Consider the following 25,553-nt stretch of genomic DNA (forward strand, 5'->3'; position numbering starts at 1 on the left):
CAGGGTTGCAGAGCATTCAGTGTGGGGTCATGGGTGCTCTGTGGTTATTAGGCCTTGCAGTTGCTAAGGGGAAAAAAAAAAGAGTCCTTTTCTTGATTGTAGTACTTAAGAATAATATTTTTCAACTCTTGGTGCTGTAGAAAAATGTATTTTGTTGTTGGAGGAATGTCAGCTGCTTTGCAAAGAATAGAAATGCCTTTTTTTATCCCATTGACCTTCAACCCCATAAGGTCTCAATGGCCAGAGAAAATTACGATGGGTTTCTGGCTCCTGACCATTGCTGCTCACCAAAAGCTGTTCCACAGTGTCACAGTCAGCCCTGCAGACCACAGAACCAGTTGGAGCTAGAAAGCTCATGTTCAATGTATAGAAGGCTGATTGAGAAGAAGCGTGTTTCCAAGAATCCTCTGTGTTTTGGTTTGTGTAAGGTCTAGAATTTGAAGTATGTTTCTCTTGCCCCACGTAGATCTCAAATAGTGATTGTGGGTGGGGGATTGCAACATATATGGCTGGTTTTAGGGAGGGTGTGTGGAGATCCGTTCTTGACCTTGTGACAGACAGGATATTTCTAACTGAAGAGCAAAACCAACCCCCCAAAAAACCCTATTTAATTTTATTGATGCAGACTTTGGGCCCTGGAGCCAGACAGAGACTAGAAAACAGGAACAGAATCTTAGCAGAGTCTGTCAGTGGAGCATCTTCACTGAGAACTGCTTTGGCTGCCATCATGTGCAGTCTTTAAATCAAGGCTGGTTTCACTTTTTGTAAGGGATGCTAAGGGTCAAAGTAATGATCTTGATGTAGATGTGTCAGAGTTCTCAGCCTGTGCTGAGCAGTCGGTCAGATGCTTTCCTTTATTATGCTGTTTTCTGATCTTTATATTTGAAGGTCTCTGAAGACCACATGAGATCACGGTATCACCTTTTGAAAACCAAACTTGTAATCTTCCTGGAAATGCTCCTTCCAAAGAAATCAAAGACCTTAAATGTGATGCAATCATTTTCCTGCAATGATCTCTCTGTAGCAGCATTTATGTTTTCTGCTGTTTTGTCTAGAACTAAGAATAGGAATTCCCAAAACAAACTCTGCACTTACTGTACACCAGTTCATCACTGTTAGGATAGCCCACGTAGCCTCCTCTGGTCACAGTGTTTGGTTTGTGAGCTGTTCAGAGCCCAACTGTGAAGACAAACAAGCTCTTGTGGAATTATCACGCAGTTAGTGTTTTTCATTTAACACTTTTACATCCAGGCTTGAATTCATAGAACTCCCACCTTCTTGGATGAATGTTTTTTTTTTGTCTCTGTTCCTGAAACCCTCTTCTTAACCTTCAGGTTTGGTTCTTGCAAGGCACAAAGCCGAAGTCAACATTTCAGGGTCCCCAGAAGGGCTCCTACCCAGATGGCCATTGAGTTGCTTGGGGCACCTTTCCAATGAAGAAGGGCTGAGGGACGTGGGCTGTATCTGGAGGTGTGCACTGAGGTTCTTGATGGGAGCTGCAGCTGGAGAGCAGAGGAGTGAGGCTCCATGGCCAACAGCAAAGTGCTGGGGGAAGCCTAAGCTCTTGTCCTCTCATGCTCACTCTCATGCTCCTCTCTCTCTCACTCTTGCAAACGTTGCAGTGCTGTTGACCTGCCCTGGGGTTGCAGTGGCTGATGGCTTGACCGGATGTTTCTGACGATGTTACTTGCTCTATTTAAAGCTGTGAACTCTTCCTCCAATCCTGACCTCACTGTTGGCTACATTAATAAGAGATCTCCGTAATGAGATGTGACTGGAACCATCTGCTTGGGGGCAAGCAGAAGTCTCACCCATCACCTTTTTCTGAACCAGTCCCCCACCATTTTATGCCTGTACTGCTATAACTGACCTGCTCAGGCAAAGCCAGCCCCTATGGCCTGCTGCCTGAAGCAATTCCAGGCTTACCTTATCTACAAACATTTCATGGCACATTGAGGCAGAGGCGGAAGTCTCATTACTATGCTTGGTGCTTTGGAATGGGGCACTTCTAATACATGTTTCTATTGGCCCATCAAAAATAACTTTACATACATAATTAAAACTGCCTTTAGGTAAAGGTGGAGGTAACAACCATGGCTATCTTTCAGAGGCCCTGTATCCAAAAAGATGCTGCTTAGAGGCTCAGTGATACGCTTTGTAGGTGAAATTTTGCAAGGCATTCTTGCTGCTCTTCTTGCAGCCACCCTGGCGGGAGGTTGACTGAGTCTGACCAAATTGTCTGGCAAACACCAGCGCTATCATCAGTATTAGTATCAGCACTTCCACAAACTTCTCTTGCTGTTTCTCATGATGATGTGGCATAGCCAGGAGGAAAGAAGGACATTGGCTGGATATCCATTTTGCCAACCATCACAAACCTTGTTTTTATTTTCGTTTTTCTTTTTGTTTCTTTTAAGCGGCCACTTGATCTAAAGTTCTGACGTGGAGCCTGCTGTGATCTTTGACAGTGAATGTCTTGCTGATGCTAAAGTAACGAGGGCATTTTGTGATCTCTGAGCAGCTTAACCTATAGGAGATTTCATCTTGGGTACAGGTTTTGAGGAATTCTTTCTCCTGAGGCTTTACAAGGCAGAAGGTTGTTGGATGAGTAGCTGAAGTAATTATTGAATCTAGAATCTCCGCATGTTTAAGGTCTATTGCTTTAATTTCTTAGAAAAAAAGGTGACCTGCTTCAAAAATAAGACAAAACACAACAAAAACACAACACAAACCAACCTAACAAAAAAAGCCAACACCAGGGTGGAAGTGTTAATGAAAATCCTTATCCTTCTTGCCAAAGACAAGTCTTTAACAAACATCATCAAACAAGCATTTTGAAGCCTCTGAGGTTTCTCTTGAGCCCTGTACTAAGCAGAAGGAGTATTATCTCAGATTTCCTGTCTGTGCACACAGATATATTAACCTTCTTCAGTAGGGATGTGAGACCAAGCTTTGAAAAATATTTGTATGCATTGAAACCAGTATTATTTGACCTCCATGGCGTTTCCTTAATGCCATTCCAACTCTGAGCTCAGCTGAAAAGTGCTGAAAGATGTTTTAAAAGTGTCTGTGGCCACAGGTGTGAGCTCATTTCTAATTAAACAGAAGCCACACTTTATTTCGTTAGAAAGACGATAATAAATGTACATACAATTGGCTGATTCTCAATTAATTAGCTATTAGAAGCAAATTCCATAAGGTCTAATAGGATTAGAAAGTGGAACTCGGTGTCACTGAAGCATTCTCATTCTCCTGATCTGCATTAAGATGTCATTTTGCTCATGGCTCTGATGTGCTATGGGTAATTTCTGCAGGCTCTGGATGTAAGAGCAGGATATCCATGTAGGAAGATGGTGAAAGGTGTGCAGAAGTCCCCATTCCTTTTGACATGAACTCCTTCAGGCACGGGACATCTACAGCTTCTTTGAAACAAGTTGCTCTTAGAAGTGTAGATGCTCCATCCTTGTAGTCTTTCAAAGCCTGGTTGGATGGGGCCTTGGACAGCCTGATCTGGTGGGGGGCAACCAGCCCACAGCATGGAGTTACACCTGGATGATCTTGAAGGTCCTTTCCAACCTTAGCCATTCTATGATTCTATGATTTGGAATAAGCTATGAATCTTCCCCAAAAATGGGAGCTCTCAGCATTCCCTCTCAACCCACCAGTTCCATCTGCAGCTACTTTTATCAGATGGGTTTCAGTAGCCAATTAAATACTAAGAGATGGAACAGCTTCCCCTGCCCAGTCCACTCCAGCCACAGCAGACCACTGGAAGCCCATTGAGAGCCTATTGGGAGCCCATTGGGAGCACGTTGGGATTCCATTGGAAACAGTGATGCAGAGTAAATACTGGGTCCAGCTGCATCCTTGGTGGGAGTTTTTGGGTGGTTTTGATTGATGTTTTATTCTAAGGTGATCTAAAAGAATGAAGGCTCTATGGTGTAGAGGAGATGTGGGAAGCCCTGCTGTTTGTTTTCCTGCAGGGTGGGCTGGTGCTGTGGGTTCCTGAGGAACAGGTTGGAGAGGTAAAAACAGGAATAGGTGGATGCAGTGCCAATGGGGTCCCTACCTAAATATTTGCATTCATCCGCAAGAAGCATCTGTTAATAGGAGGTCAATCACCTGGAAATTTACTCCAAGCCGTTCTGCTTCCCATTAAGTACTGGCTCGTTTCACTTGCACAAGGTATATTTTTGTATGTGCATACAGGGGCGTTTTGTGACGACAAGGAAGGAAGCAAACAGTGTCCAGGACTTGGTTTTTTTCTTCCTACAAAGTTTGCAGCATTCCCTCCAAGCTCAGTCATCTTTTCATTCTTTCCCGTTAAACAAATTTATATCCTCACTCTGAGAATTAATAATACATGTATTTATCTGCATTATTTTTCTATCCCTATTACATCACTTAGGAAGCTGGTCAACTCAGTGCATTGCTTCCAGGGCTGGAACCCTCTGAGTGGAGAGAAGGCAGTTGGGCAGGAGCATGGGCAGCAGGGAAAGACAAACCTGCTGTCAACAGGCTGTGGGAATTTCAGGCTGTGGTTGCTCAAAAGGGTTTGTGGGATCTGTAATGATGAGTCCTTAGATTTCAATTGGATTTCAATCACAGACAGTCATCAGCCATGCAACTTGGGGTAATACTGTTGGGTAGGGAAGCCAGGATGGGCTCTTCTTGGGTTTCCCCATGGGTCTCCCAGCAAAGTCCTGACTCTTTCCAGTCCTGTTGAAGCAATTGAGACCTGATGAGGACCTGAAGGCAGAAAAAGGAGCTTCCTTTCTGAGGGAGGAGGAGGAAGCTGCTTTCCTCCAGATGAAAGCCTCTGGGGAAGCTGCAGTCCAAGGAACTCATCCTGGGTAGCATGGAGGGAGTGCTCCCTCTGGGTGGTGTGAGAGATGGGTCTGTGTCCATGGAGCTCCTCCTGGAGTTACAAAAGTGATAATAGCACCCTGCCATGTAAAAATGAAATCCTTTGGCTCTGCTCAGTGCATGGTGTGCACAGGGCTGTAACCCAATCCATCGCTGGAGCCAAGCATCCAGGGCAGGTGGCCCACTGCTGGCTGTGTCCCCTCACTGGGACGTGGTACAGGGCTCTGTGCTGCAGGATGACCCAGCTGAGCACACGGCTGTGACAGGACAGGGCCCAGCTCCCACCTCTCGAAGCTGTTGCTGGAGGACATCTCACTCCCCTGGGGCAGAGGTGCAGGTCAGTTTTGTGACCCCAGTACTACTGCACGGATTTGATTATCTGAGGGATGAGATAGGTTTGCTCTAATTTGCTCAACTTTGCTATATTTTTGATAGGACATCTTTTTTTTTTTAACATAAGTTCATTCATTATTTTTTTTAATAGAGAGACGTCGGTTGGAGTTAAAGACAGGATCCCCTCCTGCATGCTGAGATATTATCTAGTGGCTGGTGACCCTGCACACAGCAGGGGGGTTGGAACTAGATGATCATCGTGGTCCTTTTCAACCCAGGCCATTCTGTCATTCTGTGATGTTGCATTTGTTTGGGCAGAAGTTCATCAGGCTTCCTGCTTTCTTTGTGCCAGGGCATTTTCAGGACTTCTCCATATCTCATATGTGGTCTTTCCATTCCCCTCCTGCTCACAGCTCCCTGGGCAATGGCTTAGCAAAGGACTGAGCCAGCAACGAGCAGCTTGGCATTGATCCTCTATCAGCACGGCGCTTCTGGAGCCAGAGCAATGGCAAACTCCATGGCAGCAGTACTTTATCAGTACGTTATCAACCTGATCCCTCTCTTCTATACATAGGGGGAAAAGAATAAATCAGCAAGCTGAGAGGGTGAAACTCTTCAACCTTTTCATGTTGTTTTTGTGGGGGCTTTCTGCTGAGTGTGCATTGGTTTTGCTGAGCGCTGTGGCGAGCAGAGCCATTGGATGTCCCTGCGAGGAGCTCTGCAGATTGTGGCCTGCATGCTTTTGGCTTATTTCGACATTGTGCATGTCAATGTGATACTCCAGATTTTCCTGGCTGCCTTTCAAATGCTTCTCACCTTTAGCAGGGCCTGGCATTAAACTGTGGAAGGATGCAGCCCTGTGTGTGTTTGAAGTTTGCTAAAGCCCCGTGAATTTACTTTGTTTTCCCAGAAGAGGAAATGACAGAAACACAGAGATATGGAATGACTCTAAGTGTAAATGAGAAAACATTGAAAGGAAAATATATACATATTTTAAAAGTCCATGTGTACAGGGCTAGCCAAAGTCAAGCAGGAACATCGCAGCCCTGCAGCTGGCGAGGCGCAGCAATGGGTTGATGGTTGGACTTGATGAGCTTAGAAGACCTGTCCACCTGTAATTATGATTCTGTGATTCTATGATTAAGTAATTCTGTGATTCTAAGACCTGCAGGGCGCTGTGTGCAGCTCAGTTCTGCTGTCCCACAGACACAGCTGGAAGAAGAGTTCTGCAGATCTCCAAAAGGCAGGAAATTGAAACTCCTGTGTGTAACCATGTCTAGCTGGGGAGGGAGGGAGCAAAAGAGAAATAAATAGGTCAATGGCAAAAATGGCACTAAAAAGGGTGTATGTATGTATGTGGCAGCACTGAAAGAACAGTGAACCCAAACCAGCAAAACCTCAGCAGTTGTTGGTTTGTCAATTTGCTCGAGCTGCGTGTTGTTACTCTCTCTGAGGTCTATGCACAGAGAGATGCAAATGCATTCTGGAGCGGATGCTTTGCATCTCCATTTTGCATAGTCAGCTCTGTGCAAAGAGAGGGGGACTTACCGTGGCCTTGGTGTAGAGCAGTTCTGCACGGGGATAGGCAGCAATGTAGCTCCCGCTTGCAGGCAGAGGTGCGTTTGCATACAGAGGTGTTTTGTAGCATTTCTTCCCCTTGCTTGTGTATTCAAAGCAAACTGGGAGCATTTTGCAGTGTCAACTTGAAAGATCACTTTGTCGTTTTGGTGAGGTTATGCAGTGATCTTGGAGGCTGCTTGGATTTGGTTTTGCTGAGGTTTTATTGTGTTTTGCTTAATTGCTTCTGTTTTATTGTTAATGAGACAAAGAGCAGTTTGTAGAAGAGCTTGAGGAGTAAAATTATCCGGGAGCAGAGATGAAATGTGGATGTTAGAAGTTGCCTTGCATTGTTTGTACAACTCCTCATTGGATTTTGTTCAGTCCTGCAAACGTGGAGGTGACATCACTGCCTCATCTGTGTCCTGCAAGGACATACCTGGGGCAAACCCTGCACCTGGCTGCAGGATGAGTTCCCCATGGGGAGGAAGGGACGTGTCCCATGCTCTCTCTTGGTGAGACACCTCTGCAGTCCAGTTGATGACTTTCTGCAGTCTGAGAAGAGCAGACTTGCAACCTTTTTGCAGAGATTTCAGTATAACCTTATGAAGCAGAACCGTACAGGAGTGGTGTAGCCTGGTGTGGGGTCCAAACTTGGGTGGCTAAAATCTGTGCGTGGAAAACACTGAGGAATATTTGGCAATGGGGATTAATCTTATAATTACACACAGCTACAGTTCCTTGCTGGTTGGATAAATTTGGTCCTTCCAGGTGGGCAGCCAGGAGTCAGGACCTGGGACTCCCAATGCATTGCTGCAGGGCGAAATGAACAGTGTTAGGATGAGCTTGTTTTCATTTTGGTCATTGCTATTGGGTCCATTTTTTGCACTGACTGCTAAAATCACTGCTGCATACTGCGGATACAGACAATGAGCTCTGCATGCAGCACAGGGCTCTTGGCAGGGGAGCTGGGGGGTGCATTTGCATGGGACTTTACAAGATGTGTGCAGTGATGAGCAAAACAAGCCCTGTCTCCTTCGCATGCAAAGCAACAGCTTTGTGACCTGGGCTCTATCTGACTGCTGCAGCTCTGAGACGGCAAATATACCCATAAACAGATGAAGCCAGGATCAATTTGATGACCCCAAGGACAAGTGGCGTGGGAGCAGGTTGTTCCATGGGGGTGTCCAGGCTTTGTGTGCAGCCTTGCAGAAGGGCAACCTTTGCCTTGAAGCACCATTTCACTTCTCACCTGCTGAAATTGCCTGGGGCACACAGCATACCTGGGTTTTGCTTTTACCTTTCCATTTTCCACCACTTAGTTGGTTGGATTTAGCACAAATGGAGAAGTGAGCGGGCAGCAAGACTGCTGAGCCATGGCTCTGTGCATCCAGGGCAGGAAAGAGAGGCAGTTCATCGATAAGTCAGGGGAGGGTCAAGGGAAACCATTTTCAGCTGATCTCCACAAAGCTCGTTGGCCAGGAGACCAGGGGCTTTGGGATTGACTCAGACCTCATTCCCCACTGATTCACCCTGCAATTATGAGATTGAGCAGAAATCCTAAACTCCATCTGAACTGTAGTTGTCCTTTTTTTTTTTTCTCTCCCCCCCACTCCTGTGGTTTGAAACTATGTAGAAACGTTTTGGAAGGTTTCTCAGTGCATGAGTTTAACCCTGAGTCTCAGCAGGGGGAAGGTATTAACGGGGAAAGGCAATTACTGCTTTAGCTGTATGCAAGTCACATTACCTTTGGAAAGAACCACCCTCTCGCCAATAGCTGGCTTCCCATTCAGGGTTTGGCAGGTCTGGAGCGTTGAATTCAGATGAATTTTGGAAGAATCATTGCACAGCAGTAGTTTCAAAATATTAGTTCACTAATGACTTCTTTGCACCAATGAGAGTGTGAGAAGTGAAAGCAGCAGAGATTGTTACAATCCTTGGGAGGGATGTGGCGGTGATGCACGTAATCCCACTTTGCAGTCACCAGTGCTGAATGGCTCTTAAGGGTCATCTTAAACACTGAGGAAGAACTCCATTTTCTTGAGTTTTGTGTGCAAGAAAACAGGATTAGATACATTACGAATGCAAAAAAAAATCTACTACTGGGATATAAGAGTGGTGTGTTGGCATTACCTTCCTGTCTGCGGGAACTCAGCTTCAAATCTCAGTTGTCCTTAATGACTGAAGTGATGTTACTGCAGTCTCCTGCTCCCAAGCATGTGTCTGTGGTGAGATGGAGCAGCCTTGGGCTGCTCACTGCTCTACCCAGATATCAGCAGTGTGTGGGGCAGAGCAGTGTGCTCTGGGGTAGCACAACCCTGTCTTGTCTTCTGCATCTGTGGGACCAGGAGGAAGGGAGCTCTCAGATGGTATTTTTCCCTTACCTAGGTTTGTGGGGCAGAAAGCCTCTCTCCATGCTGCCTGTTTTCCAGCTGTGGTGCTCATTAGCTGCATTAATTAACTCTGTTTCAATTTGGATGCTTTAGCGGAAAAAGAAAAACTGTTTTAAGCTATGAAAGCCATTGTTTGTGCATGACTTGGGGGCAAGGCGCACAGTTGTTTTCCTGCTAGCACAGGTGCCCATGGTTGTCCAGGTTGCTAAGAAGGGGAACTGCTGAATCCATGTGGGTTAGAAGCAAAAGTGAACCAATGCAGCATTCAATCCTTGAGTTTTTAATGAGCAGACAAAAGTCTCCTGGAGATGAAACGAGATCTCCCCGTCTGTTTCTAGTTATGAGGATACTTTATCTCTGCAGGTCTCTCCCTTCCCGTAGTATCCGTGGGCCTCACGGACACTCATGGATGACTCACATCACATCTGCAAAATAGGGAAGTATCCCCATTTTAGAAGTGGGGACTAATGCGGGTTGTAGATGTATGACTTGCCCGGTTTCACACAGGAAACATGTAACTGAAGTGGGAATTGAGCCCAAGTCACATGAGTTGAGCTCTGGATTGCTGTCTGCCCTTGGCGAGCCCAAAGCAGCTCAGCAGATGTTGTATGTGTGGAACTGGTTTGAGAAGCAGGAGCATTCATCCAGAGGTTGTAGCTATAAATGTGAAGCTGCTGATGCATACAGTGGGGTCAGGATAAGGTGGGAAGTACAGCAATGAGCTGGAAGTGAGGTGAGAGAAGAAGGGGCTGAGGATGGAGCCCACCCTGTGGGGGATGTGCACTTATGGACACCCTCGTGATGTCCCTGAGGAGCACTTTGGCTTTATACAGAGTCTGTTTACGTTAATCCTCGCTGGACGTGCCTTTCTGCAGCAGTGCTTATACGCATCTGCTGTACTTCACTTGTATGTAATGAGCATGTCCCCTTTCTTCTGTTAGTGTTTCCTTTGTCTGCTGTGATACGTGTCACTGAGAGCATCACTGGGACTCACATCTGGATATTGATGCTCTATGAGTGGTTTGAGTTGTGCTCTGTGCCGTGGTTGGGTTTTAGGATGCAGAGCCCCAGGGGAGGAGAAATTTCAGTCCTCTCCCAGACAAATGAGGGCTCATTACACCATGGTTTGTGGTGGCTGCAGGTCTTCAGTGGAGCTTATAACAGTTCTCCAAACTTGTTTCCACTATGGACCTGGGATGTGGGAGGAGACAGGGTTGTTTTCAGGCACTGCCATGCCACCCACCCACTGATTCTTCCTGAGCTTCTGGGATTTGGGATGGCAGAACAGGAGAGCAAAATTGAGCTTTGAAAAAATGGCCTCTCTCTCATGGCTGCTCTTGGGCACACTCCTTAGGTGAGAAGAGGCTGCTTGCCTACGTGTTAGTTGTCCAGACTTATTCTCATTTAGATATTTACATGGCCCTTTATGGGGGCCATTTTTGAGGAGGAAGGGGACTGTGGGGCTCTGAATAACAGAGCAGCGGGTCTGTGATACAGGGCTTGGAGGGGTAAGGAAGTCACAATCCAGAGCCAGACACGGCACTGTTAAAAGTCAGTGTGGCAGCAACTGAAGGCTGACTGGGGGTAGTGGCAAGAGTGAAGCCCATTTGAAACCTTGGGAACAGTAACCAAAATTTGCTGCTGTGTTCTGTTCTTCCATGTTTCAGGGGAGCTGTGACCACATAGACAAGGAAGAGCTCTGCTTAGTTCTGCCCATGCCTTTGCTATTATTGCGGGTCTGAGCCCTCCTGCTGCAGAGTGGGGTGCACAGTGCCACTGAACATGGGATTTGGTGATGGGCCATTGCCTTGGAGGAACTGTATGTTCTTCCATGGAACTGCAGTGCTCATATCTGTGAAGGAGTTGTCTTTGCTTGCAATGTATGCAAAGATCATTTAGCATTGGGGTTGTTAGAGTTAGGGTAATATGGTTGTAGTTGGACTTGATGATCTTTAAGGTCATTTTCCAACCTGAGCAATTCTGTGATTCTATGATTCTGTGCTCAAGGTTGTTTTTCAAAGTGCATTTTCACTTGGGATCTTGCTTTGCCTAAGCCTGACCCCCTGTGCAGATCAATGCATTCATGCTAAAAGGTCAGTGTAAGGTAAGTATGGAGGAACTGTGTGGTTAAATGAAGTTGAGGTGGCCTGAATATGTGCTTGTCAATGTGTGGTGTCCACTGAGCAGTAGAACCTATTAGCAGTGTGTTCCAGCAGCGTGCACATCCCCATAAGGGTGAACTTGCTGCAGGAGGTGAGCGCAGTCACCAAGGGCATCTCCAGCTGTTGGGACTCCGTTTGTGTACTGTTCTGGTTACCAAGCAATCCTTTCCATCAGGGCACCTGATGTAACCCTGCGTGCTCACTGCTGAGATGGCATTTTAATATCCAAGCATTATGATTCCAATGTGCTCTTTCTTTTACAGACTGAATTAAATCCTGGGCAAACAAGGGAGAGACACCATCAAAATTACAGGCTATCAAGCCCACTGTAAGTAATCTCTGTTTTTTCTTAGTGAGTTGCTCTGGATGTGTGTGTTGCCCTTTGCAGTGGGCTCAGCCTGGAAACTGTTTTTCTTCTGTTCTTTGTCTGCCTTGCTTTGCTTTTTCTTTGCTAAACATAGCAATTTTTTTTTGCTTGGCAAGTCCTGCCAATGCTATATCAGCTTTTTATATTACCAAGCATATTTACAAGAGGTAATGATCTACCATTGCTGCCCACCATTTACACTGTGAACCCCTTTTGGCCATAAATCACTTTGAAAGTCCAAGGGAGCATCTGTGCTGTCATTCAGAGCTGAAGCTGGGATCTCATCATGATGATCATAATCTCCAGGCAGCAGAATGCTCTGTGCTTTGCCCGTAGTCCTATCTGCTTTGATAAGACACTGCCTTGCAAAGCTCTGTAAGAACCAAGGAACACCGTGAGCTACTGACAGAAGGGTCTGGTTTCATTCAGCTGTGTCTCCCCACATTGATTAATCTGTAGTTTAAAAATGGGAAAATGCTAAATGTTAGTGGTTGCCAGTAAGAAGGGAGCCATACCTTTCATGAAGAGCAGAAATAGGAGCTTGCGTTTTGCTTAGTTCACTCATTTTCACGAAACTTGGAAGAATCCAAATATATTTAACATATGTCAGATACGATAGACTTTAAACCTGATGGAAGTTGGCCATTTGGCTTAAAAGTTATCACAGAGAGTGACCAGGCAGATTTTCCAGTAGCACATTAGCTGCTCTCACCTTCTTAAAAACAGTCCAAAGTTCTGTGTGGAAGAAAATGCTGTCTGTTGTGGTTGGAATGGTATGGAAAGGCAGGGTTTCTGTTGGAATAGCTTCCCGCTAAGCCTGCTGGATCTCAATCTGTCTTACACAGGTCCAAACAGCGAAGAAAACCCTTCCATCTGCTGCGGTATTGCAAACAGCAGAGTTTTGCCACCAGGAAGATTTTAAGAAACCACTGTAATGAAATGTTTTAGTGTGCTGTAAGCAACAGGCAAGCAGCAGAAAGCCAAGCACTGCTGTTTTCTGCATCTTCCTTGGAAGGACTGGGTTCTGGAGGCCAACCGCAAGGCAGATGAAGGATTCCTTCATATTTCTTCTCAGTGACGTTCCCACCTGGGGCTCAGGTATCAGCCTGCAGCACTTCTCTGCCAACTTCTGGGAGCTTCCATCCCAAATCCAATGGCAAAGAGCTTCTTCCAGAAAATATGCACAAGTGATGATCCCCCATATCGGGTCAGCACTAGGCACTGGCTGGTTGGCTCTTACTCAAGTCCTGTAGTAGGAGTTAGGTGAGGTTCAGGGTTTGGAGAGTCTGTGTTCCTGTGCATCTTCACAGTAATCCATGGCAGCCATAATAAAATCATTCAAAGTACCAACAAGACTATCTAAAATAGCATTCCTAAGCATTTTATCTCGGGCTTTAGAGTGAAACTCTGGTCCCATTCAAATCAGAGGGAATTTTCTCATTGATTTCCTTCATCAAGGTGGATGCCTTTGTTTTTGTCTTACAAATGAAATAGGCATTTCTGTTCATGTTCACTCTGTTACATTTCAAGTAAAACCCTGAGGAAATGATGTTTGAATAGAAATACTAGCTGGAATCCTCCATTTTAATGCCTGTACTTTGGATTTGGCCAAAGACATGCAATGTTAGCAGCTGGAAACCATGCCCCATAAAATCCATGTGACTTTTTCCTTAAGGATCTGCTGACATTGTGCCAGTGCTATGCATTGCCTTGCTGTGCTGATCTACAGAGAAGGCAGTGCAGAGCACAAGCTAAATGAAAGTCAACACTAATAAGCAGAAAGAGTAGAGGCATAGCACATGACAGAGAAAAGAGACTCCTCAGGTCATGTGGAGGCAGAGATGAAAATAAACGCAAAAGATGTGCCTTTTCTGAGAAGAAAAATGGGAGAATGGGGAAAGCATGATGATAAGGGACATAGTTTAGAGGGGAAATATTGGTGGTAGGTGGACAGTTGGATTATATGATCATGGAAGTCTTTTCCAACCTCAGTGATTTCATGAGTCTATGAAAATAGAGGCTGGCAGATTTTGGCTGAGAGAAAGCAAAGAGAAACAGAAAGAAAGGAAGAGGACTAAGATGAGAGTCGGCTTTCTTGTCTGTGTAGCGATCCTCCTTAGCAATATCAGGTTTTATCCAATGGGGCACAGCAGGGTTGGGCATCCACCCTCAACCCTTTGGAAGCTCTCCTTCCCTTATCCCACCATGTCACAAAGCTCATGAGAGAGAATCACTTCCACAGTTTTTAGCTTCAGTGGACTTCATGTTTTTCTGCTGCTTTATTCTGCGCTGTTGAATTTTCCTTGGAGACGTATCAATCCAATGAAATGGTATCCAGCCAGGAGAACTATCTTTTGCCATTGCCATTCCAAGACCATTTCCAGTAATGGAAAAAATATGTAGAAAGTAGCCTGAATTGCCCCAGAATGGTCATACACGCTGCTGTAGGCAGCAGGTGTGCTTGCTCGTTGACCAGTTATTTGAATGCTAACTTTTGTGCAGAGTTCATGACTAAATCAGCTGCAGCCCATGTGTTCATCAGAGGATGGTCTGAACAGTTGGGATGATATTGAATCATCTTAGGAAGCTTCCTCACAGGCCCAGTTATTTTGCACTTCGGAGTAGATATAGAGTCTATAGAAGAAAACAGTATTAACATGTTTTTCAGTCTTTCTTTTGCTGGCAGTTCTTAAATGTGAGTGTGCGAGCTTGTGGGAGGCAGCATTCACATTGTGCTTGCTGAAAAAGTCTCATCTTAAATCCTCTCCTACCACCACGTTATGTGCTCTGTGCGTCATGAGTGGGGCAAAGAATGCAATCTTGGGCAAAAATGGATGTGATAAATCAGCTTCCCAGCTGCCTTTGATCTTAAGTAAGTCCTGTGCTGTAAATACAGCACGCTAAGTGTAGCCCAGACCACACTTGGTCAGCACAAAGGAGCCAGCACTCTCAGAAAGGGATTTCAAAATGTAATTAATTATGCCTCGTAGTAATGAGCACACAAACATGAGGCACCTTTCCTAGCAAGTCAGGGCAAGTGCAAGGCTGGGAAGAAGCAAAGTTCATGCTGGAAGAGATGAGAAAAAAGGAAAGTAAAGCATTAAGATAGGAGTGAGTTTTCTGTATGTGTACCTCAGATGTGGTTGTCAGAGCAGACCAAGTAAGCCACTGCTCCTATTAATAAGAGATGACAAATCAGGGCAATCAGTCTCAGTGATGTGAGACATTGATGTGGGATGCATTGTCCCCATGGGGTCCCCATTGGCACCTGCACCTCCCAGTGATGGTAAGAGAAAATAGGGGATTTAATGACTTGAACCCACCTGAGGTAAGATGGATCAATCCCATCCAACGAGCAGACAGTTTTTAACCACTCCTGTAAAATCTGATTGGATGGATGCTACCATATTTTTAGACACACCTAAATTAAATTACCTGACACCCCACATCTGTTCTTTCTGATGGAATATTGAGCATCCACAGGGATGTAGGACCAGATAAATAGGGGATTTTGCATAGAACACAATGGACCTCTTCTGCTGGCTGTTCATTGTTGCTGCTCAGAATAAGGCTGGGCTGTTGGGCAGCTAAAGTCTCAGGCACATGGAGCACAGTCCCCTGTGCCTCCCTGTTACGTGTGGTTTACTCTTCAGCCCCATCCCTGCATTCTTTCCCTGTATGGGGCAGTAGCAAAGCAGCAGGGCTTTGAGCAGGTTCCCATTAAATTAATGCCATTTTGTTGTAGCAAAGCAGAGAGTACTTTCATAAGGAAGATACTTTCTATCTCACTGTAAGTCATTTGTATCAGTTTGCTTCACTTAAAAAGCCCCATCCTTGGGAATGCTCCTCCTACTTTCTATCCTGTCTCTTGGTGATGCTTTCTTCTTCCAGTACAATTGGAGTATTTCCTCTCCAAGTGTCTCATTAGTAGCTGTGTTTGATGACAAGTAAATTTCGTAGAGCTTCCCATTGTAAGGAGGGTTTGCCTTTACAGACAAGCAATTTCAACATCCTGCCCATATGAAATATGCGCATAGTATAGAGCTGGACTTGCATCACTGCTTGGCAGCAAAAGGCAGGAAATTAAAGCAACAAAATTTCAGTAAAAGAGTGCATGTCCTTTCTCTTTGCCTGCTGTTGCTGTAAGTGACAAGATTGCTGCAAGCTTAGGGGCAGATTTCATGCAGAAGGATTGTCTTTTTATTCATCAGTGAATGTATGTGCTACATTAGGCAGTGCTTTGCATATAGTCAGTTTTACTGTGTAGTCTGTTGGGAAGGGAAGTGCAATTACAGAAAGCTGTAACACTATAAATGTTTGCAGGAGATTAGGAGGAATCCACATTCGAAGCCATTTAAATACATTTTTCAGATCTGAGCGTGTTTCAAGTTACTGTATTTGGTTACAGCTGCAGTGCCAGTTTATGTGTACATTACACTAAAGCTTAAGTCCCTGAGGTTTGACTTAGTGTGATTTATGTTTAGGTTATCATTACGAGTGACGTCTCATAACTTGTGGACATTCAGTCAATTATTCTGAGTTTCTTCTTGCAAAATATTTCTCTGTAAAAGCAGCGCTGTTTAATTACTTAAATACAAATGCTGAAGTAATTTTTGTCTTGTTTGTTTTTCTCTTGGATGTAATTGCAGAAATGTTGGAAATGCTTTTCCGAGGCTTTTGAACTCAGAAGTGGAACAGAAGGAAGACACAGGGGGACGTACACCGTTCAGCGTTATTTTCCTTGCACAGGAAAAGAAGATCATTATGAGATGAGCGCTAAAGTCTCAAGTTTTCAAAGGTTTGCATAACAAACAAGAGACACATTGTGGGTTGCATCTTGACTTTGAAGGCTTGCCACTGTCAACTGAAATAAAATGGCGAGGTTTAAAGCCTTAACCAAGTTCACAAGGAAAATATTTGGACTAAAAGTTTTGGAAAGTTTTCTCTCTTTGAAGTAGTTTGTCATGTGTTACCAATGTGAACTTTATTGACCTTGAAACGTTTTTTTTTTTTGAGTCAAATAGCAACTAGTGACACTTTAGTAAAATCTTAAATCAACAACCATCTCCTGGCGACTCCAGCTTCGTAACAAATGCAGGCAAAACAGGGAATCTGCAGAAGAGACCTTTATTATTCGTAAATGAAGCCTGCCAAAACCTTCCCGAAATAGCATTCAAAGACCCTTTTAAGGTCATGGATCCTGAACAAAGCCAGAAGAGCACAAAAAAGGCTGAGGAAAGTCCAAGAAAGAGGCTTCCCAAAGGAGAGGCTTTCCAAGCCAGTATTTCATCTGCAGCTACGTATCAGGGCAGCTCTGCTTCTTCGCAAGGAACCCCTCTCCGAGATCTCATATCGCAGCAGCACTTTTCTGGCTCTTTGCCGATTCCAAGAGAGGAATCTCAGGAGAAGACTGGACATCAGAAGCAACCTAAGCCTTCCTCTTTCGAACACCCTCCCCACGTCTCGCAGCTTCAGCAGCACGCACTGTCACCAGCATTCATGTCTCCTGGGAAACCCGAGCATGTCCTTGAAGGGCCCACATGGCAGCTAGTTGATCCCGTCAGACCAGGTCCCTCTGGCTCCTTTCCATCGCCCGGGCTTCACGCACACCACGGCCAGCTCTTACCTTCCCATTCACCTATCATTCCTGGAGAGGACATGCCGTCCGTTCAAAAGGTCTACATCCCTCGCCCTTCACAGGTTCCCTTAAAACAAGCTGAGGAAGTGCACAAGAAGGAAAAGAAACCTCAGAAGCCAGGCAAATACATTTGCCAGTACTGCAGCAGGCCTTGTGCGAAGCCAAGTGTGCTCCAAAAACATATCAGGTCACACACAGGTGAGAGGCCGTACCCTTGCATTCCATGTGGCTTTTCTTTTAAGACTAAGAGCAATTTGTATAAACATAGGAAATCTCATGCTCATCGAATAAAAGCTGGGCTGGCCTCAGGGATAGGAGCAGAGATGTATCCGTCGAGCTTGGAAATGGAGAGGATTGGTGGGGAGGACTTTGAGGAGCCAACAGAAGGAGAAAGCACAGATTCGGAGGAGGAGACAGGAGCGATGTCGGGTCACCCTGCAGAGCTCTCCCCCAGGCAGAAGCACACCTTGCTGTCCAGCAGCCTCCTGAGCGCTGGGAGCCAAGGCTCCAGCCACGACCGCTGTTCCCTGTCCCATTCCAGTATGTCCCAGTCACTTGAGGACAGCAGCCAGTTTGCAGAGCCACCATCTGACCAAGCTCTGAGCCATAAATCGGAAGATACCCACACGATAAAGCAGAAGCTTGCACTCCGCTTAAGCGAGCGGAAGAAGGTCATAGATGAGCAAGCTTTCCTGAGCCCGGGGAGTAAAGGAAGTACTGAGTCAGGCTACTTCTCCAGGTCAGAAAGTGCAGAGCAGCAGATCAGCCCCCCAAATACTAATGCAAAATCTTATGCAGAAATTATTTTTGGGAAATGTGGTAGAATTGGGCAAAGGACTGCAATGTTGTCTACAAACACAACACAAGGGTTTCCGCATCTCTCTACCGAAGAGAAACCCAGTATGGTACCATTATCTGTGCCTAGAACACAGGTTATTGAACACATCACTAAGCTAATTACAATTAATGAAGCTGTTGTAGATACCAGTGAAATAGATAGTGTTAAGCCTAGAAGAAGCTCTTTATCTAGACGTAGCAGCATTGAATCTCCAAAGTCTGCTGCTTACAGGGAACCATTTCAGTTTGATATCAAGTCCGGTTCCAGTAGCCAGTTGGATGCCTCAAAAACGTTGACATCCCATGGTGAAAAAATGAAGCCCGAACAATCATTGTTGTCACTTCAGCAATCCCACAGTGCCACAGAGACAGTGCCTCTCCTAAGAAGCCACTCAATGCCTTCTGCTGCATGCACTATAAGCTCCCCACACACCTTTAGAGGTAGCTATTCATTTGATGATCACATCATGGAGCCTGAAGTCTTAAGCCGTAGTCAAGCATTTTCTTCCCATCCTCGAATGCTAAAGCGACAACCAGCTATTGAGCTACCTTTGGGAGTAGAATATGTCACAGAGGAGGTGAGCTCTGCGAGCAAAGAGACTGTTTCCAAACCTCCTGAGGAGCCTGAAACCAAGGAAAGCGATCTTACCAAAAAATCACGGAAGGGGCCGAAAGTTAAAGGGTTCATGTATGAATGTAACGTATGTGGTGCTCGGTATAAGAAAAGGGATAATTATGAAGCCCATAAAAAATACTACTGTTCAGAACTGCAGCTCTCAAAGCCACGTTCTTCCACTTCCCATACCTCTTCAGAGACTGAGAAAAATGTCATGGATCCTGAAACATGGCCCCAAGTGATGCATTACAAGCTAGGGAGCACTTTGGAGCTTACCCCGCTCCGAAAACGGCGGAAAGAGAAGAGCCTGGGTGATGATGAGGACCCTCCAGCTTTTGAGCTGTCGGATACTCCCTCCTCCAGCACTGGGCCAGGAGCTCAGTTTGCAAACCCGGCCTCATCCGACGTCGCTTTAAATCTAACCCGTGAATCCATGAAGTCACCAGCAGACCCGGGGAAATCCGCACCTTCTGATGTCAGTGCCAGCTTCCATTCCAGGAATACCAAACTGGTTTCAAGCACGGAGGGCAAAGAGAGAAGGGCAACCTCGAAGGAGATCTCTGTCATCCAGCACACGAGCTCCTTTGAGAAGTCTGACTCCATTGAGCAGGTGAGCGGCTTGGAGGGCGAAGAGAAGCCCACGCCGCAGTACCCATCTCAGCCAACCGCGCAGCACAGCCGCCCACATCACTCCCTGCAGCCCAAGTTGGTGCGACAGCCCAACATCCAAGTCCCAGAGATTCTGGTCACAGAGGAGCCTGACAGACCAGAAACGGAGCCAGAGCCTCCTCCAAGAGAGCCAGAAAAAACGGAGGAATTTCAATGGCCGCAGAGAAGCCAAACGCTTTCTCAGCTCCCTGCAGAGAAACTCCCACCAAAAAAGAAGAGGCTGCGGCTGGCAGAAATGGCTCAGTCCTCTGGAGAGTCCAGCTTCGAGTCAGTCTCTCTCACCAGAAGCCCAAGCCAGGAGAGCAGCGTATCCCATGGCTCCAGCCATTCCGTGTCATTTGATCGGGAAGATCACAGTAAGACAGAGCCCAGCAGCCAGCCTCCCGAATCCCACTCCAAGCCTCCAGGTGTTGGCTCCCACATGTTGATGGTCCCAAGCCACCACCACCACCATTCCAGGGAGATGCGGAGATCTGCCTCCGAGCAGACACCCAACGTGTCCCATGTTTCCCAGATGTCGGAGACTCGCAGCAAGTCCTTTGACTATGGGAGCTTGTCCTCCACGCCTGCCTCCACTCCTGGCCCCTCCACCTCCTCAGCTCCTCAGGAGAGGAGGAAATGCTTTCTTGTGAGGCAGGCATCCCTCACCAGGCATCCGGAGCATGATCCGGACCCAGCTCCGGCAGGCCGACCAGAGGCAGAAGACCCAATTCCTTCCTCAAGCAAATCTCCCTCAACAAGTTTGCCCCATCAGCCGCCATCTTCATCCCCTGTGCCCTCTCACGGTACCTACCCAAGCGATAAGAGCCAGCCAAAGGACAGCCCCCAGCCTGCATATACCCAGCCCTACACAGAAGCCCTGCAGGTCTTCCATCCCGTCCCCCAGCTAACGCTGCACGAAAAGCAGTACCTCTCCCCACAAGTTTCCATCTTCCCTTACCAGCCGCTCCTGCCCCAGCCAGGGCAGCCTGCAGAGCTCTTTGCTGCACACACCATGTCTGACCTCCTCTCCGCGCAGCTCAATGTGCGCCAGCTTCCCCCTTCCATCTTCCAGACTCCTCCACTGCCCCTCCAGCAGACGCTGCTGCACCCGGGTCCACTGCACCTCGCTCCGCCGCTGATGCCGCACCCCACCGAGGTGCCCTTCAGGCAGCACCCCTCCTTCCTGCCAGTGCACTACCCCAGCTCTTCGCCAATCTCCTCTGCCTTTTTCCTGCCTCTTCAGTCTCAGTTTGCTCTCCAGCTGCCAGAAGCTGGGGGACATTTACCACAGCTCAAATCCAGTTTATTCCCAACAGCAGGGACCTCCAGCCTTTCCCCGTGCACAGAATACAGCTTGGACACTCGGTTGTACCCCCTGACCCGCACAACAAGCCCTTCGGTGCCCATGTCCACAGCTCAGCTCGCTGTTCCCACGCGGTCAGACCCTGTGGTGTCCCTTGTGGTCCCCGTCCGCATTCAGACCAACATGCCGTCCTATGGGAGCGCCATGTACACCACGCTTTCCCAGATCCTGGTCACTCAGTCTCAATGCAGTTCCTCTTCTATTGTTCTCCCCAAATTCGATGATTGCCAAGCCAAGGGCACCCTGGTCTGCAGTGCTGATGTGCATAGCCTTGGGTTTGATCTAGCACAGATGATCACAGAGGAGCAAAGGATTTTCCAGAGCCCGTATCTGAGGGTGCCATTACCCCTACCGGAGCGAAAGGGCTGCATCCCGCTCACCTCCCCAGCAGACAGTGTCCTTGGTCTGGAGGGAGGCCCGTCTACTGTTGGTGGAAGCAAGAGGATGCTCTCTCCAGCAGGCAGTTTGGAGCTGACGATGGAAACGCAGCAGCAGAAAAGAGTGAAAGAGGAAGAGGTGTCAGAAGCAGAGGAGAAGTTGGAAGTGGTGAAACCACCCAGTGCAATAGAAGAAGGGAAAAAGCAGGATAAAACTCACTTTCTTACTGAAAGCCAAGGCAGGGTTGAGGTTGAAACACCACCTAGTTTGTCCTTAGAGCAGTCAGAGCCGAAGGAAACCCCAAGTACTTTGCAGCAAGCCGTGTCCCAGTCTGGTTCTCCAAGCTTTGAGGCACTGGAGGAATATCAGCAGCCAGCTGGCAAGCAGCCCCTTGGCAAGGCACCTTTACAAAGCGTGAAGAAAGAAGACTCCAAAGAGCCGGTGGAGCAGCCTCCACCAAGCCCTCCAAGCCCTGCACCTCTGTCTGAGGTCACTTCAAGTGCAATGAAGTCTCGAGAAGGTACAGATATGAAGAAGGTACTTCAGTTCCCCAGTCTCCACACAACCACTAATGTCAGTTGGTGCTATTTAAACTACATAAAGCCAAATCACATCCAGCAAGTCGACCGGCGGTCTTCAGTGTATGCCAGCTGGTGTATTAGCTTGTATAATCCCAACCTTCCGGGTATATCCACTAAAGCTGCCCTGTCCCTCCTGAGGTCCAAGCAGAAGGTGAGCAGGGAAACCTACACCATGGCTACTGCTCCACGGCCAGAGGCAGGCAGGCTTGTCCCATCCAGCTCCAGGAAGCCCAAAATGACAGAGGTAATGCAATCCTATATATTTCTCCTCATCTATTTGGATACTTGGGAAGAGGGGGACGAGGGATGGGGAATTGCTACTGTTAGTTTAATAGGAATTTGTTCATCCTTTTCTCAGTTGGGTAAGTTTTCAGTGAAACTTATAGAGTGAAGAAGCAAACACCCATTAGAATCCCCTAAAATGATAATAAATAAAAGGCAAGCCTGCTCCAAAGCAATGTGCCGTATTTCTGTCCTCCGGTTTCTACTTGCCTTGTAATCAAAAGAGCATGTAGGAATCACCACCGCACCATGAACCGCCACTGCTTGAGCAAAAAGGATTAGACTTGATTTGCATTTCTGTCTCGATATTTCAAATAGCTTTACAGCTTCTTTTTTTTCCTTCTTAATAAATGCTGTTACAATTCCCTACATTTTGCATGTTATAAATGACAAAGGATTACCTTGGGGAAATGGGATTCTGTCTGGTTGTGCATCTACTGATCTCACGTTAATGAACATGGAGAGGCATGCTTAAAAGTATTTAAAAATATTAAAGGGAGATTTGCAAGTGTATTTAGGCTCCCAAAGAAGTGTATAGGCATGCAGTGACATTTATAAAAGTGCCTCAGTAGGTTAGACATGGAGCCTTGTGAAAACACCCATGTCTTTTAGCCCATTTAGTTCATGTCCTTAGCTGTCTGCCTGCTTTTCTGGATACCTAAGGATATTTTATACGTTGTCTTTGGAATTAAGAGCAGCAAGGTCAGTGGCTTTGTGCAGGCAGAGCTCGCCAAAGCCATTGGCCACATAGGTGCAGAAGTCCTTAAGAAGATTCTGCTGACTGGAGTTTTGTATCTCACATTGAGGCCAGATTTTTTTCTCCCTCAGTTAATGCTGAACCATACAGATCCCCTTTAATCCAGGTCATGTTCATGTAGATTAGCAAACAGAATTGCTCGAAAGACTTTGCAATTTGATATTCATCTCAAGTCAATTTATATTGATGGATTATTCATTTTATTTCTGAATCATGAAATGAACTCTGAATATTAAATTTATCGTAATCGCTGCTGCAGCTGCTGCTTATAAATATGTCTTAAAATGCACAGTAAGGTCGCTGTGATTCAATAAATCTTTATTTCCATTCAGCATTTCCATCATTCTCCTGCAGAAATCCAAAAGGCAGATTTTCTTGGAGCCTGGGGGCAGATAATTACCTGTGCAGTGCAATAACCGCACTAATGCTTGATATTTATGCACTCTTTTTTCAGTGGATTTTATCTGGAGGGTGTTGTACCATCCTTGATTTCATTCTCTTAATAGAAGTGCCTGTGCTCCTTTGAACTTTGCTCTTTGGCGTGGTGCTAAAATGAACACAAAGCGTTCAACAAGAGACCCTCATATCCCAAAGTTATAAGTTCAGATCTACACAGGAGCAGCTCAGCCCTTACCCATCAGAAACACCTATTTCTCTGCATGCGTTTGCTCAAAGGCTGGCAAACCTTTTAGATAAAACCCTACAAAAGCTGCACTTTCCACAGTGCAGTTTGCAAAAGCAAGGGCTTGTCCTGCAAAATCCACCTAGAAAACGATACAGCCTAACTTTAACATTGATACCTGCTGCTGGGAAGGAGCGGGTTTTGCAGGAATCACATTAATTTCAATGGAGAAAAATTGACCTCATGCCAAGTCAAGAAATATTTTTAATTAGACGATCAGTGGGAGTGAAATCCCCATTTTAGTCTCATTTTATGGCTGGCACAGATTAGGAAGCTGCTGGTTACTCAGGAAGACGCAATTACCCAGAGCTGCGTAGCAGTGGCATCAATCAAAGGCTGAGAGTTCAACCTTCAGTTAACTCCAGCTACTTAAGTCTTTTCCTCCTTATGGAACTATAAGCTGTCAGTCAACACAACAGAAAATGTAAAAAGGCTCTAATATTTTGTATAATTATGCATGCAGCAAGCTACCAGCAAGCAGTAGTACTGTGTATACTGTCTACGTACTTGGCTTGATTTCTAAATTACCAGTGGGATTTACTGAGCAGATCAATTCTGAAGTGACTGTAGGCTGCATGTAGGGATGGTTAATTACACTGTATCGTGCTTGTACAGTTTGTAAATTAAATGAGATTGTAATAGGGGGTAGTAGTGACTGTATGATTTTGGCTCTCCACGGTGCCTTTCATCTGTCTATGTTTTGTGCTTTCAAAAGTTGCAATAAATAAACCTCATGCTACATCTAGAAAGTCAATTGTTTTGTATTCCTCAGTAAACAAGGAACTGAACTGGGAAGGCTTTCACTAGCATTGTTGTGGATGTGTAGCTCCTATCAGGAGGTGAAGTCGCAGTGCTCCATGTTAAGTTTTCAGAGGTGCTACTGATTGGCTCCGAGCACAGAACCCATCCCCATGGAATCATAGAGATCCATCTGTGCTGTTATATTATTGTAGTGTTGCCTGGCCCCACTGTGTCCTGAGTGGATAACCCACATAGTGCCCAGGAACATCAGGGGAGGTTGGGCCATTCCCTGGAGGCATCTTGGAAGCATGCATGGGGCCGATGGTGTGGAGTTGGGATCATCTGTGTGAGCTGGCCCAGGGCGGAGAGCATCCCCTAGGTCCTGTGGAACTTTTCAGGTGTCTTCTTGAGCTCTGTGGCTTCTCTCTAACCAGGGGAGACAAAGAGGCACCTGGTGAGTGTTTTGTCCCCTTGAGATAAGTGCTTAATCGCCCTGAGAGCTTCCACTGTCTCCAGTGGCCACAGAGTCAAAGGTGACCAGCTCGGATTTAAACTTCTACAGGCAGTAATTCCTCTCCTAACCCTACGTCTTTCCAACCCTCACTCTTTTTCAAGAAATAATATATGAAGTGAGAATGTGGGTGATTCAGTTGTACTTCAAAGGTGTTTTTGCATTTATGTAAAAAGTAACCTGGGTAAAAGGCAGCGTGCTTCTCTCTTTCAAAGCTTTGGAGCCCCATTATTCAAAGCTTTGGAGACCCATTATGCGTAATGTTAGGTTTTAGCAGGGAAACTTCCCAAGATTCCATTCTAGGTGTGAGAGCACCACTTGTATTGGGTAGGAAGGCAGCTCTAACATTTCAGCCCATATACTTTAACAGATAACATTACACATGTGAGATGAGATGTCAGCACATGGCTCAGACCTGGCTATGAACAAAGGGTGGCAGGGATAGCAGTGAGGAAAGCAAACTCACCCTGGGAACATGTGGGGAGGTTGAGGGTTGTTTTCTCCCATTGGTTTTGTGGCTTTCTATGCACGGCGCCCTTGGCAGCAGTTTGGTGAAAGGAAATCACCCACGAGCTCTGACTGTTGAGTGATTTACATCAAGCTTAGATGGCCCAGGTCCAAAACTGTGAGAGTGTGTGTGTGCGAGGGGGAAATCCAGGGGCTGAGGTTAAATATATGGATTCTAGTGAGGACTGCTCTCAAGATCTTCATGCATTTTAAGGGAGAGGATGATCCAAGGACAGAATAGTGGATCTGGGGACAGCCATATACTCAGATTCACCCCAGCACCCGGATAACCCTGAGCCAGCATGCCTCTAAATAGTACTTCCAAGAGGTC

At 46.2% G+C, this 25,553-nt stretch overlaps 1 protein-coding gene across 10 annotated transcripts in view; it reads left to right on the plus strand.

The window, feature by feature from the left end:
* HIVEP3 (HIVEP zinc finger 3) overlaps positions 1 to 25,553 on the plus strand; it is a 201,018-nt gene that overhangs the window by 130,991 nt on the left and 44,474 nt on the right. For all 10 annotated transcript variants that reach the window (XR_014935135.1, XR_014935136.1, XM_085518036.1 and 7 more), the window contains 2 exons: positions 11,575 to 11,639; positions 16,328 to 21,986. Coding sequence is in view for 8 of the 10 variants with exons in the window: in XM_085518036.1 (XP_085374162.1) it covers positions 16,872 to 21,986 (5,115 nt within the window). In the remaining 2 variants the exon portion in view is untranslated. The remainder of the gene's footprint in view (positions 1 to 11,574; positions 11,640 to 16,327; positions 21,987 to 25,553) is intronic.

Source organism: Coturnix japonica, chromosome 17, assembly GCF_054131305.1.
Source record: "Coturnix japonica strain WE chromosome 17, WE-NBRP24, whole genome shotgun sequence".
Classification (NCBI taxonomy): Eukaryota; Metazoa; Chordata; class Aves; order Galliformes; family Phasianidae; genus Coturnix; species Coturnix japonica.